Genomic DNA, 17,632 nt, shown 5'->3' on the forward strand with positions numbered 1-17,632 from the left:
ATCAGAACAACTATTTAAAGTTTAATACAATGAATTTAAAACTTCAAGGTCGAGATTATCTTTCTTATATGCAAACTTATGACTTGCGTGATGTACAAAAATTTTTTTCACCATAAAAAATAGTTTTATAAATATTACAAATATTATAATTGCGACTATAATTCTAAAAATTACGCGGATTTCGATAATTATATAAGCAAATGAAAAATTATCAACGCATATTTGTTTGTTCTGTTCCGATAAATAAATTTTTTGAATACTTGTCAATTTTTTCAAACAATCATATAATTATTTGATATTAAAATAGTATATGAAGCTAAATTGAAGTGTATTTTTTGCCATCTGATTTTATTTTTCTTTTAACGGCCAGTTTTTGCATGTCCAGTGTACAAAATTTTTTCAAAACTTAAAATTTTTCCTACATATTTACAAATAAAACTATAAACCGTGGAGTAATAAATAATAAATTGTTATGATGCACGTACTATCGATTAATTTTTTGTCATTAGATCGTGATGATTTGGAAAATTATATTTTCTCTCTGAATATTAATATTTATTGATTAAATCGTTTAATCGCTGACTCTTTGTCGTTAATAATTTCGTTACGCTAGTTATAATTTTTTATATTTATGACTATTTTGATCGCATCAATTTTTTGATTTTTATATTTTGATAATCTGAGCTTGTTAATATCGGCAATTTTTGTCTTTTTAAAATTGAGTCAGATAATAAAAGAAATACACGCGTGTAAAAATATAATTTTCATTAACAGCCTCTTTATTGACAACATGATACTCATGCTTGTAATCAATAAAAAAATATTCATAATTGCTTCAGCGTAATAATAGTCATGAAATTTAATAATTATTTAAAAAAATAAATAAAATAACAATTAAAAAATTAAGAAGTATTTTGTCGCTTTTAGATTATTAAATATTTTTTATGTTAATATAATTTCACTTTTTTTGTATGAATAAGTAAACTTATTGCTACAGAATTCATGAAAATATATTGGCATAAAAAATAATTATTTATAATTAACATGTCACTAATTTTAATATATTTTATACTTGTAATTTATCTGTTATTTATACAATTATTATTTTTTAAGAGTATCATTATTTTTGCAGTCGTTAAGAAAATTTTTGGGTTGAGTATGAGCATGAATATTTTGCTGTCAATATAGAGATTGTCTTTGCAAATTACATTTTTGATCGTGATTGTACTTCTTTTATTATCTAATTCACTTTTAAAAAGACAGATTGTGCCTATATTAACAATTTCAAATCATCTTAGTATAAAAAATCAAAAAATTGGTACGATAATAATAATAATCATACGTATGACAATCATAATAACTGATGTGACGAAATTATAAATGAGTAAGTGTGGCAATTGGACGATTTAATTAATAAACATTAATAATCTGAGGTAAAATATAATTTTTCAAATAATCACGATCTAATGACGAAAAATTAATCGATCGCGCGTGCAAAATGACGGCTTATTTATTTATTACAACGCATTTTTCAGTTTTGCTTGTACGATATGTATGACGGAAGAATATTATGTTAAGAAGAAATTTTGAGCACCGGACACGCGACAACTGACTGTTAAAAGAAAAATTTGATCGGGCGGCAAGGAATACTCTTAAATCTAGTTTTATATGATACTCTAATAATAAATTGTTTATTAAAAATGACAAGTATCGAAAAAGTTTATTGATCGGAATAATACAAACAAATACGCGTTGAATTTTTTTCATTTGTCTATGTAATTATAGAAATTTTATGTTTTTTAAATTATAGTAATAATTATAATAATTGTAAGTGTTATTTAAATAATTTTTGGTTATTAAATAAAAAAAAAAAGTTTAGTTATTGGGGTGAGATTTGTTATCTAATCATTCATTTAATTGAATTCTAATTAATTTTTCTCTTAATTTAATGTTAGATAGATAGATAGATAGATAGATAGATATATATTTATTTGTCCTTAGAGCCGAAGCTCCCTCAAGGCTATCAATAAGCAATACATTTTTTATATATATATATAAGTATACAGTATAAAAATACAATTACAATAGTACTGTGAGTTTGATAATATAACAACAGCAAGGTTCTAAAGTTACCTAAATACAATAAAGTTACTTAATAAATTTACAGTAGTTAGTTAGTAAATTTATAAACACTTTGAGACACTTTGAAACAGAAATTATAATTAATTAAACAAATATAATAATGATTTTAACTGTCATTAGCCAGAAAAAATGAAAAAGATGCATTTTGAAATTCAGGAAGATTATCTACAGTTGTCAGCCCAGGTGGCAACGAGTTCCAGATACGTATACCATTGATTATAAAAGATTGTTCATACATATTACTATTTGCTCTTGGCAAACGCAAGTAATCTTGTCTAATGTCACCTCTACGCATTGATACATTAAGATATTGAAGTCCTGGGCCAAACAACTGCCGATAATTTAGCCTTATTTCTTTAAAAAACAAACATGCTATGAAATAATCTCTTCTCTTACACTGATAGAAGGATTTATTTGTATTAAAAAAATATTTGTTAATAGTTAACAAATCATTTATTAGAGACCATTTTTTAGTATCAAACAAATATTTCTTAGTATTTAAAATGATTTGTTTGTATTTAATAAATCAGATATTCATTTATTAAATATTAATAAATCTTTTTAAATACTAAGAAATATTTGTTAAGGACTAAAAAGTGGTCTCTAATAAATGATTTGTTAAGTATTAACAAATATTTTTAACTATAAACAAATCCTTCTATCAGTGTACTTAATTTTAGCCACCCTAATTTATTATAATACGGGGTTACATGTTCATATCTGGATAATTTGAAAATAAATCTTACGCAAGAATTCATTTTTCTTTGTAACCTAAGCAGCAGCTTTTTCGACATGTTGGTAAACGCAGCACAACAATAATCAAAAATCGGGAATATAAGTGTAGTCACTAATTTTACTCGCAATTGTTCATTAAATATTTCATTGTTAATTTTAAGTTGAGCTAACGTTTTCATAGTTTGATTACAAGTCTTTAATACTTGGTGTTCCCAAGAGAGATTATTATCTAAAATGACCCCTAGATATTTGACAGTATTAACATAAGGAATAACGCAATTATCAACTAAAATATTCTCTGCATTTATACAATAATCATTGCTAACTTTTAGTCTACTGCCAAAGATGATTGCTTTGGTTTTTGAAGCATTTAACTTCAAGCAATTTAAATCACACCATTTAACAATGTTATTTAATTTTAAATACTCTTTATTGATGTATATCGCCGATAGGCGTGTTGATTACTAAATAAATAAATAAATTAATTAATTAAATATTTTTTGAATCAAACATCTAGTGATAGTTAATTATAATGTATACATTGATAATAATTTTAAATGGTCTGTAGTTATGAAGAAATAATTTATGAATGATAAAACTCATTCAATTGATAAAAATATCCAAGAAAATAACGCGTTGAAAAAAATGATCTATTATTAGTGTTGAATATCAATTTAATATTATAAAAATACATTATTAATCTCTGACATGTCAATTCCATTAGTGTTGATAAGTCAAACTTTTTTTCTTGTATTGATTAATTTATTTTAATGTGTTATTATGATTAATGAATTATTTTATGTATTGAATGATAATAAATGTGTTTATTAAAAATATTTTAAGTTTTTTAAATAATTTTAAGGCAGTTACACATCTTTACTCCAAATTACTCAACTCGGCGACATAAAAATTGAGTCTACTCAACATAAAAAATTGAATAACTTTAAAAAAAAAAAAACTTTATTCAATTCATTCACTACTCAATGCTAACTTTACTCAACGCTAAGTTTACTCAGTTCCAACTTTATTTAATGAAATCTTTACTCAATAGTATTTTATAACTGATAGCGCGCTTTTAAAAATCTCTATTCAATATTTTTTTATTTAATAATATTTTATTGATTATTTTTCTTGAGTACAGTATGTCGCAGAGTTGAGTAATTTGGAGTAAAGATGTGTAACTGCCAATTTTAATTCAATATTCATGAAAAATTATTAAAATTAAATTAAATAAGTGCTTTGTAATCTTCAATACTCACATGTGACGTTTTTTGCAACGATTTTCTTCATTATTTATTAAAAAAAAAAAAAAAACGCCATTCGGCCATACCCGACATGGATAGGTAGATTTCTTGTTTGAATATTGAAAAAAAAACACGTTATTAAAAGGCAAAAATGTCCTAAAATTTATTTTTTATTATATTTTTGCAAATAATGATATGAGACCGACTACAACCAATAGATATTCAAAGACATCTTCCTAAAAAATAGGATTTGTAACAGACGAAAGTCATTTGATGATAATAGCTAAAAATTAATTTATTTTTGATTTTTTTTTTAATTTTCCAAAATCCGACATAAATTGAAAAAAGAATCAAAAGGTAACGAATAATAGCTCAAATCGAAGATAATTATGTGAATTTTGACATAAAGTTGATAAATTCAAGCTATCTTTTATGGCTTAAAAATTATTTAAAGAAAAAGGGCTGAAATACGTTCATTGAAAAATTTTTGAAAATTTTCAAATTCACGGAATTAATTAAAAAAATCATCAAAACTAGACAAATAATAGTTTAAATTGAAGGTTATTAAATGAAGGTTAAGATAAATTTGATAGATTTTATCTATTTTTTACATCTGGAAGATTATTTTCATAAAAAATACAAAATTCAAAATTTTTTGAAAATGAAAAAAATTTTCAAACACCCACAACTCGTAAACTAACCGGCCGATTTTGCTCATCTTTGAACTTGATCTTGGTATTGATCCACAGAATAAGCCCACAAAATTTCATAAAGATCGGTTGAGAACTGTGGGCGCAATCCTGCTGACATGGCGCGTTATATCACATATATATATATATATACATAAATACATATATAAACTTTTGAGCCAATGCCATTTTTCGACATTACTCGATAAAATAAAACATATTATGATAAAATTTTCCTAAAATTACAACATGAGACCGGCTACAATAGTTATATTTCTATAGAAATCTACCTAAAAATTATTCAGTGCTGTTAATTATGATTCTTAAATTGAATAACATTAGACAAGTTTTAGAAATTTTTTAACTAATAAATTATAGCACGAAAAATTTACTTAAAAAATTCCATGCTTAGAAGCTTTAAAAAATTACAAGTGCAATTTTTTATAAATAATTTTCTAGATCTAATGTTATAGCTAATTTTAGTATTATAAAATGAAAAAATTTATGAAAATTAAGTGAATATAAAGTTAGCCGACATTTAAAAATTTTTATGATTTTTTTTATTAAAGAATTATTACAACAAAATTAAAAAAAAATTTTTTCATTTGTTAAAAACTTCAAAAACTATAAGTGCAATTTTTTAAAAATATTTTTTCGTTATAATTTAACAAATTAAGCAAAATAAAAAATCAAAATGTCGGCTAACTTTATTATTATGAACTAAATAAAAAAATTTTTATAATTTATTTTATCGAAAAAATTATTAAAAGATTAAAAGAAAAAATTTCACAATTTAAAAAATTATCTGTGCAATTTTTTTTAAGTATTTTTTTATTTGCAATTTAATTGATAAGAAAAATTAAAAATTGGTTAACATCGGCTAATATTAATGACATTAAAGTTAGCAGTCACTTAATAATTTTTTAATTTTATTTAATAAACAAATTTTTTTTGAAAAATAATATTTAAAAAATTGCATTTATACTTTTTTTACATGTCAATATTTTTTCTCATCCTTTATTTTTTTATTTTTTATTTTTTATTTTTTATTTTTTTCTCACTCTTAATATTAGTATTATAAAAAATTTCACCAATTATAGCACAAATTATATAACAACAATAAAATTACAATATAGATAGATATATTATTTATTTGACCATGAGATCGTAATCCCTTATTATTACATACATAAGAGAAAATTACATTTTTTACATTGGTTTAATACATAGTATTAATTTTAGTAAAAATATAGAATATAAATTTAAGTTACATTAAATTAAATTAATTTTAATCCGTTCAGATCAGAAACAACTACATAGTATCTTAATTAATCGATTCTAGACTATGAAAATAGTTGAATGCAGCGCTACGAAATTCATTAAAAGTATCAAGATTTGTAAGATTTGCTGGTAATATGTTCCAAACGCGTATTGCTGATATTATAAATGACTTATCATAAAAAGCAAGATGGCTAGCTGGAAGCGTTAAATAATCTTGTCGTACATCTCCTCTGCGCAACATCGGTTGCAGAAAAATTAATTCATTACGGAATATCAGTTAGCCAGGTTTCCGAAATTGCAATAACATCAAAGGAATGCGTTCTAAAAAATTCTTTAAATTCGGCAAAGTGGCTATGTGACTGAATAAAGTAGTCAGTACTTGTCTCGGATAGCTTAACTGGTAGAGCCCTTGGCGCGTAACCGAAAGATCTGGGTTCGATTCCCAGTCTGGGCTGTCTGATTATTTTTTCAATTACGGAAAAATTCCCACTGAGTAGGTCCCCCCCTTTCCCCTATCCGTTCTTTCCCAACTCCCTTAAAATTTGCTTTGATATGGCAATTTGATATGTAATGATTGCGCATTAAGGTGGCAAAGATGTAATTCCTTAGAAACTGTGGTAGATGTTGGCAAAACATTAGGCGACGTTGGTGGTGAGGGAGCAATTAATTGTTATTGCACTAAGTCCTGCAGCGGACCTATTCCCACTGAAGGTCTCAGTTTAATAGGCGGCTTATCGTCTGCATATCTGACAAACACAAAAGCGTGAGCAATCCAAATATTTTTTGGGTGAATTCTTGGATATTTTAAAGCTAAGATATTCTAAGCTAAGACTTCAAGGTCTAAAATTTTGATAAATAAATAAATAAATAAATGAAATATAAATTATATATCTTCTTTATCTTATAAGTCGTACACATATTAAATTTCTTCATAAAAAATATCTGGATTTATAGTAATTATCTGTTATAGTTATTAATATTTTTTCTATATAAATTCGTATTTCTTTCGTTTTTCTTTGCGTCCATTAAATGTGTGTATGAGTCACAATCCATTTGTCTAATCTTTAAAGCTATCAAATGAAATCTATAAAGTAATGGCTGATAGCTTCTTTAAAATGTATATTAAGTTTTAAGAAGTACAGTCATAGAAAATAATTATATTTAACTAAAATAATTATAATATTTTGTAACCGATAATTATACTTCTGATTTTAAGAAAGAAGAATATAAATTTGGAAAAAAAATTGTCTCTTAAGAATTTTTCATACTATCAATTATATTTACAATAAAAATATAACAGTAAATTTAAAACGTAGTTAGTTTTAATTTTGAATACGACTGTACTAAAAGTGAACAAAGGAAATGATTTTTGTATAAAAACAAGCAAGTTCTGATTAGATTGTCTAGTTAGCCTTTGGAAATTTCAGAGTTTATTTTTTCTTGTAGACACAAATAAAGGATCTAAAATACAGAAAAAGGTGATTAAATTTATTCAAAAAATGAATTTAAAAATTAAATCGTTATGCGTGTTACTGATTTTATCAATTACGCCTTCTTCTTCGCAAATAAATCCAAAGGCTCTTATAGAAGTGGCTAAATATGGCTGGAAGGCAATTCAAGCGCTTATAGCGATTGATTCTTCAGTAAAAAATCACAAATTTCAACAAGATGTGATCAACGCGTTAGATGAAATTCGTCAAAGCACTGCGAGGATTGAGTCTTTGATAACAGACGAAGCAAATCGTATAATTGAAGAACTCAAGGTAAAAATTGATATGCAGATCGTGGGTAAATTCGTTCGTGCTGTGTTTGAAATAAATGAACGATTTGAGAAGAAATTCTTGAGGTACTTCACCGACAACGATACGTATCAACCTGAAACTATCGAAAATTATATTAATGAAACGATCTATTCGTCAGATTTTAAAAGAGCTTTAGCTCGGATACAAGAGTATACTGTACCTAATCACTATATTCCACATGTAGATGAAAAACTAGTTTTTGAAATACTACATGATTATATAAAAATAAAAGTAAGTATTATGAAAAATACAAAACTTAATTTTAATAATTTATATAAATGCTTATGATATTAAAGTTAGCAGTCACTTAATCATTTTTTAATTCTATTTAACAAATAAATTTGTTTTGAAAAATTATACTTTTAATTTTTTTTTAATTTCTACGTCAGTTTTTTTTTCTCATTTTTTTTTTTTAATACTGCACGGAAAAAAAGACTCTGTCAAAATTACAGAAAAAACTGTCAAATTTACAGATTTACCGCTGTCAACCCAAAAATGTCAATTTTACAAAGTTAAAAATGTTATTTTCACATTGTGAAAACTGTCAATCTAAAACTGTTAATTTTACAGTTTTTCAATGTAATAATGACATTATAAAAATGTGAAATTCACTTAAAAAAAAAAAAAAGTTAAATTTATGTTAAAACAAAAATTGAACTTGTTATTTATGAGTAAGAATTTCACATTTCGTGAAATGTAAACAATAAACAAAAAAATATTTTAAAAATTAAAGTTTTAACTGAAAAAATTAGGTAAAAAAATTAGGTCACATAAAATAATTGTTCAAATCTGCAAACCATAGAAAGTAAAAAGCATTAAGATACATATAACTATAATAATGAATATTAGATTTATCTATACTGTTAAGAGAATAAGCAAAATTCTGTGGCCAGTGTATTTATATGATAAAATGGGTTTTTATGATTAAATTTGGTATTGTTGGAAAAGTCTTGACCTGGAGTTGGGCCTTTTCATGATTTAATATCATTCTCACCTATAGTCAATTTATGATGATAAGTACTTACACAGAAAAAAAATTAACTTGATTCAAGAGAAAAATTCTTGAACCAAGAATATAATTTTGAAGAGGGTAATTGTCTTGAATCAAGACGAAAAATTCTTGAATTAAGTAAAGTTTCCTTAAATCAAGAAAAATTTTCTTAAATCAAGAATTTTTCTGCTCAAGCCAAGAATATTGAGCTCTTCAAAAATATATACTTGATTCAAGAACATTTTTTTTTCTGTGTAGGCTGCATTCAAAAATGCTCTATCCCTAGATACATAATTAAGAAATTACCTTGTATCTTATGAACTATTGACAGTTTTAAAGATATAAACTTATACCGATGTTACACTCATCAAGACGTTTCATTTGAGTACCCACATCAATTTTTCATATATTTTGTATATTTATATATATGTATATATGAAAAATATATCAAAAATGCATGTGGGTACTCAAGTGGAAGCTCTTAATGAGCGTAACATCGGGACGAGCTTACACACTGACAAAAAAAGTACTTCTCTTGAGAAAATTTTCTTGTCACAAGAATATATATTCTTGATAATTTTCAAGAATATATTTTCTTGTCTCAAGTATTGATCGAATTAATTGAAGTATTTATTGTTTAATTCAAGTGAACCTATTTGTTTGTAAATCTATCGAAATTAATGCAAAAATTTTATTATGATAAATATTGATATTTTTTTGTCAAAAAACTAAAATTCATCTCAAGGTAGTACCTCCACGAAAAGCATATTTCAAGAAACTTATGGAATTTTTTTTATCGAAAGATAAATATATTAATAATTCACCACCAAAATTTCAGATCAATTCACTGCACCGTTTTTGAATAATTAATTTTCAAAATTGCATCTTTGACACGTAGGGTATAGAGATGGTAAAGTTAGTATGAAATCTATTTGCATCACTTGAGTGGTACGGAAGATTTCATACTAACTTTACCATCTCTATATACCTCTACGTATAAAAGATGCAATTTTGTAAATTAATTACTCAAAACGGTACGGTGAATTGATCTGAAATTTTGGTGGTGAATTATTAATATATTTATCTTTCGATAAAAAATTCCATAAATTTCTTGATATATGCTTTCGTGGAGGTACTACCTTAAACGATTTTTGAGCCAAGAAATTTTTTTCTGGACAAAAATTTTTTTTTTCTCAGTGCATCTTTAAAAATATCAATAATTAAGAAATAACTTTGAATCTTGTGAACTATTGACATTTTTAAAGATGTAAGCATTTTTTCAAATTTTTTTGTTTTAATCTAATTTTTTTTTTTTTTTAACTGAGGTCTTTTTTTGCTTCATTTTGATTTTTTCTTTGTTCTCAGCGATACTCAAGACTTCGGGCGATACTTAAGAATCGTAGTTTTCCCTCGACGATGTTTTCTGGGAGGAGAATATCTAGATTTTGATGACATTGGCTTAAAAAAAAATAAAATTTGTTTTCATATGATTTTTTGGGGAGAAGACCGTCGTACCCCACAAAAAAAAATTTTTGTTTGATTTTTTGCAAAATTTCGACTGATTTATTCGAAACAGACGGAAAATAAACGAATTTGATAGTTAAAAGCCGCAAAAACCGTCTTGAACCTTCAAAAACCGTTAAGGGGACCGTCGTGCCCCAGGCTCCCCTAATTAACTTTTTACATATTATTACTGTAAATTTGACAGTTTTTATCTGTAAATCTGACATCTTATGGTTATGTTATTTTCACATATTATTTATGTAAATTTGACAGTTTTTCTTTGCAAATCTAACAAAATCTGGCCATGTCAATTTAACATTCCCATATCTGTCATTTCCACAGATTATTTTATTCCGTGTGGAATTGAAAGACATGAAAATTAATTTAGCAGATATTTAATAATATTAAAATTTTTTGTAACAAATAAATTGTAGCAAAAAAAATTGACAAGTAGAAATTAAAAAAAAATAAAAGTGCAATTTTTAAAAAACAATTTTTTGGAACGAATTTGTTTGTTAAAAAAATACTAAAAAATGATCAAATTTTTTAACTAATAAACTATAGCAAGAAAAATTTATTTAAAAAATTCCATCTTCAGAAGCTCTAAAAAATTATAAGTGCAATTTTTTATAAATATTTTTATAAATCTAGTTTTATTATTAAAAATAAATAAAAAATTGCAAAGTTTTTGCCAATTTCGATGTCATTATTTTTGCCATAATTTATTTGTTACAAAAATTCTAAAAATCATCAAATATCTGTCAAATTAATTTTCATAAATATTTAATAATTTAATGAAGAAATAATATAAATTTTTTATCAAAGAAAAACCATCTTTGTGAATGTAACGAGGGAGAATCTTCTTATGACTTGATATTTGGAGTTTTTAATCTTGCAATGACAGCTCTATCTAAAGGATACGCCATGGTAGCGCATGCTTACCGATACCGTCAATGCAACTCAACGAATCCAGGTATGTATATAATTAATTTTTTATCATTAAATGATTGTCAATATGAAGTTATATATCGATCTTCGCTATTAATAATCTTTAACAGATGCGTGGAAACCAGAAATACGTGACACTTTGGATGATTATAAAGAAACAGCGCTTAAAATCGCTGAAGTTGCACGATTGGCTGGGGAGATGGAATCTAAAGCAATCCGTCGTTGTGATCCTGAAAAATTTAAAGAAGGTGAGAATTGAATTTTTTTGGCACTAATAATAATTTTTTTTTAATTTTTACTTGTTAAATTTTTTTCATAACAATTTAATTGTTTTAAAATTGTGATACTAAAATAAGATGACATTAATTAAAGTTAGCAGTCACTTGACCATTTTTTAATTTTATTTAACAAAAAAATTTGTTCTAAAAAATTATTTTTGAAAAATTGCATTTATAGTTTTTTAAAATTTCTACATGTCAATTTTTTTTCTAATTTATTTTTAGCCATAATTTATTTATTGTAAAATTCTTGAAATTATTCAATATATGCTACATTAATTTTCATTAAAATTAGAAGACATTTGACTATTTTTGATTTTTGTAATCAATAAAAATTGTAAGTAAAAAAATATTTTTCAAAAAATTGCTCTTAAAATTTTTCAAGATTTTTACCTAAATGTAAAATTTTTTCTTGTAATTTTTTTCTAAATAATTTTTTTCAATAAAAAAATTCTAAAAACTGTCAAATGTATGCTGATTTCAGTATCATTTTTTTATGATATTAAAATTAGCTGTCACTTTACAATTTTTTAATTCTATCTAACAAAAAATTATTTTTAAAAAATTGCATTTTTAATTTTTTTAAATTTCTACATATCAATTTTTTTTTCTAATTTTTTTTTTGCCATAATTTATTTTTTATTAAACTCTTAAAATTATTAAATATATGCTAAATTAATTTTCTTTTTTTTTTTTATTGATCGATAGGTGAGAACTACGAAAGCTATCAATTTTTGACAACTTTGGTATCCAATAATTATATGATAAACAACAGAGATTACATTATGAGCTACGTAAATTATTATTCTGAGCGCTCAGCGTCCTTTTGTGATGGATTTCTTTATGATAAAATGTATGATGAATACTTTGTAGAAGCTTATTTGGCGGTAATTATTGGCTTTTTATTCAGTTGACTGCTAGATTATTAAAAATTTCAATTATTTAATTGTAGTCTTAATTATTACAGCCAGTAAATAGCAAACGACGCTACTGTTATGCAAGAGTACGAGGCGGTGATCTACAGTGGTATTATAAAGGTCGGATAACTGAAGGTTGTGACTACGATTATGGATTGTACTACCCTAGACAGTGGGGTCATTTAGACTTTAGTAAATACCTTTGTTCGCAGCCTTCACTTTCGAAGAAAAGCGCTTATATTAATTTGACATCAGCATACTGGGATACTCCTTTTACAAACCAGTGATTGACAATTATTCTTCTTCAATTATTAATAATAACAATAATCTGTTATATTATTTTTACTTCTTAATTGTTTTAATTTTATTTATTGTAGAGTTATCACTGGAATCCGCTTAGTCACAAAATTATCAATTACTTACTTTGAAATACAACAAGGAGTTTTAGTAAATGGAACTATTGACAACACGACCGTCAAATGGGATGATAGAGTTACAAAGAAGCTTGAAGATATGGAAAAAAATAATCAAATACCTGATTATGCCTCTAGAGATTTAACTGAACTCAGTTATCATAATAGAATATTAAATTTGGATGACATAATCTTGCCTGCTGGCTGGGCTGTTGTTGGTAAAAACTTTTTATTTAATTTTTTTAATTATCTATATTATTAATATTTTTATATCAATCTCACCAATAGTCAATTTATGATGATAAGTAAATATTTAGGCTGCATTCGAAAATGCTCTATCTCTAGATACATAATTAAGAAATGACTTTGTATCTTGTGAACTATTGACATTTTTAAAGATATAAGCTCATCTCGATGTTACACTCATCAAGACCTTTCATTTAAGTACCCACATCAATTTTTCATATATTTATATATATGTATATATGAAAAATATATAAAAATGCATGTGGATACTCAAATGAAAGCTCTTGATGAGTGTAACATCGGAGTGAGCTTATATCTTTAAAAACGTTAATAGTTAAGAAAGTACAGTGCAATTTAACATAATTAAGAAACTACCTTGTATCTTGTGAACTATCGATATTTTTAAAGATATAAGCTCACCCCGACATTACACTCATCAAGACCTTTCATTTAAGTACCCACATCAATTTTTCATATATTTTATATATTTATATACAGGGTGTCCCAAAAGTCACGGACGCCATTGTAGCATCTGATGAAAAAAATAATTCTGAGACGAAAAGTCCTCAGCCATTTTTCAATTAACCGCATAGATAATTAATTATTAATTAAAAATAACGTCTCTTTATTTGTTAGAGAGAGAGCGCCAGTGTCCAGTAAAGTATGTGCCAAACAAAGACACAACTAACTGTATGACTAACTAGTTTCTATAGCTAACGTAGTCACACATATTTACTTACACATTCACACGTGCAAGCGTCTTAGTTAGAACGCACTTGACTTGACACCAGTGCTCTCTCTCTCTAACGCATAAAAAGACGTCATTTTCATCAATAATTAATTATCTATGCGTCTGATTAAAAAATGGCTAAGGAATTTTCGCCTCAGAATAATTTTGTTTATCAGATGCTACAATGGCGTCCGTTACTTCTGAGACACTCTGTATATTATATATATGTATATATCAAAAATGCATGTGGGTACTCAAATGAAAGCTCTTGATGAGTGTAATATCGGGATGAGCTTATATCTTTAAAAATGTCAATAGTGAAAAAAGTACAGTGCAATTTAACGTAATTATGAAATGACCTTGTATCTTGTGAACTATTGACATTTTTAAAGATATAAGCTCATCTCGATGTTACACTCATCAAGACCTTTCATTTAAGTACCCACATCAATTTTTCATATATTTATATATATATGTATGTATATATATATATATATATATATATATATATATATATATATATATATATATTTATATATATATGTATGTATATATGAAAAATATATAAAAATTCATGTGGATACTCAAATGAAAGCTCTTGATGAGTGTAACATCGGAGTGAGCTTATATCTTTAAAAACGTCAATAGTTAAGAAAGTACAGTGCAATTTAACATAATTAAGAAACTACCTTGTATCTTGTGAACTATCGATATTTTTAAAGATATAAGCTTACCCCGACATTACACTCATCAAGACCTTTCATTTAAGTACCCACATCAATTTTTCATATATTTATATATATTATATATATGTATATATGAAAAATATATCAAAATGCATGTGGGTACTCAAATGAAAGCTCTTGATCAATGTAACATCGAGATGAGCTTATATTTTTAAAAACGTCAATAGTTAAAAAAGTACAGTGCAATTTAATAAAATTCATTATTTTATAAAGTAGAATTTTATTTATTTGTAGTTCACAAGCTATGGCAGTCACATAGTTACTGCAAGGTTGCTCGTATTTTTTAATCTTGTATTTTTAAACATTGTCCATAATTAGTTATATGAAAATTAAATTAGCCCACATTTAGAAATTTTTATAATTTTTTTAATGAAAAAATTATTATAAAAAAATTAAAAGAAAAAATTTTACATGGTAATTTTAAAAATTATACGTGGAATTTTTTTAAGTAATTTTTTACTTGTAATTAAATTGATGAAAAAAATAAAAAATTTTTGAACGTCGGTTAATTTTACTATCATTCTAATTATAGGTGTTACATTCCAACAATCACGCGGAAATCCTATAGTTCTACAGGTAGCAGGAGTAAAAATCATTGATGAATCAGGAAATCCTATTATTTCAACTGATGTACACTGGTTTTCAGGAACGAATAATTTAAACAGGTAATAATCCGTAAAATTTGACTGCAAACATGTCTGATGTAAAATTGATTTTTAGAAATTTGAAATTATTTTATTACACTGAGAAAAAAAAATTTTTGTCCAGAAAAAATATTTCTTGGCTCAAGAATCGTTTAAAATAAATTTTGGTTTTTTGACAAAAGAATATCAATATCTATCATGATAATAAAATATTGTTATTAATTTTGATAGATTAACATACGAATAGGTTCACTTGAATTAAAGAAAAAATAATTCGATTAATTCAATCAATTCTTGATACAATAAAATATATTCTTGAAAATTATCAAGAATATATATTCTTGTGACAAGAAAATTTTCTCAAGAGTAGTACTTTTTTTTCTCAGTGTACAAAATAAAAAACTGTAAAAGAGTAATTTTTAACATTAAAGTATTTACCCTACATCAAAGATAATTTTTTTTTTATAATGTACAATACTATAAATCATTTTTAAGCAAACTTTAATTTTTTTTTTAGAAATGAAATAACAAAAAGTGATCTCGACATTCCAACATTAGGCAAGACAAAGAATGGTGAACTAAGTGAACCAGGAAAGCATTTTGCCAAATTTCAAATGACTGGTTGGGTGGTAGACGCCGGTCAGACTTTAATTCCTTTTATAGACATGCAAAAAGTGGTTACTAATCCTCCAGCACCTATTGGTGGTGTCGGGCTTTATTATAAAGGTCATAATGGATACGGAGGATTCATTGCGCCAAAACTTCTAAGCATGAATAATACTATTTATATGAGCGAAAATTATTTGAAGAAAACATTTAATGATACAAGTAATTATTCAGATAATTATGATAGATATTATCATTATTCCGTAATTTCAGCATAATAAAATCTAATTTGAAGATTTAATAAAATGAAATACTTATGATTATTCTTCAAGTTAAAAATATTTTTATGTGAATGTAAATTAAAATACATTTGTCATATTTTTGTCCTCGTTTAATAAAAATATATACTTATGGTCAGCGAGTAGGTCTCTAAATCAATACTTGTCAAAATAATTATTATGCATATGAACCAGAAAGAAAAAACTAGGATACATGCGTGCTTCATCAAAGTACACATGAAGCTTACGACGATCGATCGGCCTAAAGGACACGTAAGCTTCTTCGCAACAGTACCAAGCTTTTTCGAGTTTTTTATAATATTTCAGAAATTATTTATTTAAGCAGTAGCTCAAAATTCAGTTGCCAAAATAATGATCTCTAGAAATTTGAAATTAGTATTTTTTCTAAAACTTTAACAGTTTTTTTATTACAAAATAAAAAACTGTAAAAGAGTAATTTTTAACACTAAAGTATTTACACTCCATCAGAGATCATTTTTAGCCCTCAGACTGCACGGCTGCCCAATTTCAAAACACAGTAACTAATATTTAAAAATTTTTCTTATTAAAAAAAAGTTTGCCTGCCAAATTAATGAAAAATTTAATTTATGAATATAAAATACTTGAATATAAATATTTTAAAGAAAAAATACTTGAAATTAAGGTCTAAAAGTTATAAGAAATGCAGCAATATTAAAAAAAAATAGGTATAAAAATTTTGCAATTACTGTGTTTTAAAATTGGGCAGCCGTACACTAGGGGTCATTTTGACCCCAGAATTTTTCTTATCCTAAAATATTTCTCGAAAATAGATTCATTTTTAATTAATTTTTTTAACATTAAAAACTATTTAATTCAAAATAATAATGATTGTATTCAAAAGAACATTGTTTTAGCTACCAAAAATGTAATAAACTGAATTTCGATAAAACGCATAGTTTCTGAGATATAATTCTTTCTTCGAAAGTAAAGTAGGGTCAATTTGACCCTATGTGTACTCCAAAGTTCTGTTCGGAGGTGTGTACTCCGAGGGTTAATTGCCAGTTCAACTTATTATAAACTCAAATTTAATAATAATTGAATTTTAAACAAATTTTTCTATTTATTTTTATACTTCAATTCTTATAGAGAAGAAATATGGGACAAAATATATAATACGTCTAAAAATTAATCAATACTTTTTACAATTATCATATGAACAAACTAGAACAATCTAAAAATAGAGAACTAAGATACATTTTCTACACTATCCGTTTTAAATGATGTTAGTAAAACTTAGAATGATCAATCGATACAAAGGACACGTCGGATTATTACAGCTATGTGAAGCTTTCCGGTTGGCTCATAGAGATCTAGATGACAACAGAACCAATTATAAAATATTACTAGCTCGCATATGTTACGTGCGAAATTGTGAATGGATAGATGCTAATTTTTAA

At 25.4% G+C, this 17,632-nt stretch overlaps 1 protein-coding gene across 2 annotated transcripts; it reads left to right on the forward strand.

Moving 5' to 3' along the window:
* Positions 1-7,526: 7,526 nt before the first annotated feature.
* On the forward strand, positions 7,527-16,232 carry LOC123272815. Of its 2 annotated transcripts, none has more exons than XM_044739807.1 (8): positions 7,527-8,124; positions 11,213-11,360; positions 11,446-11,583; positions 12,322-12,500; positions 12,581-12,813; positions 12,908-13,161; positions 15,198-15,330; positions 15,827-16,232. In XM_044739807.1, exons 1-8 carry the CDS (start codon positions 7,591-7,593, stop codon positions 16,191-16,193), a joined length of 1,986 nt encoding a protein of 661 aa, XP_044595742.1. In that variant the 5' UTR covers positions 7,527-7,590; the 3' UTR covers positions 16,194-16,232. The 2 variants fall into 2 exon arrangements, with proteins under 2 accessions (XP_044595742.1, XP_044595743.1); XM_044739808.1 differs by having other exon boundaries at positions 11,461-11,583.
* The last annotated feature ends 1,400 nt before the right edge of the window (positions 16,233-17,632 follow it).

This window comes from Cotesia glomerata, linkage group LG10, assembly GCF_020080835.1.
Source record: "Cotesia glomerata isolate CgM1 linkage group LG10, MPM_Cglom_v2.3, whole genome shotgun sequence".
Lineage (NCBI taxonomy): Eukaryota > Metazoa > Arthropoda > Insecta > Hymenoptera > Braconidae > Cotesia > Cotesia glomerata.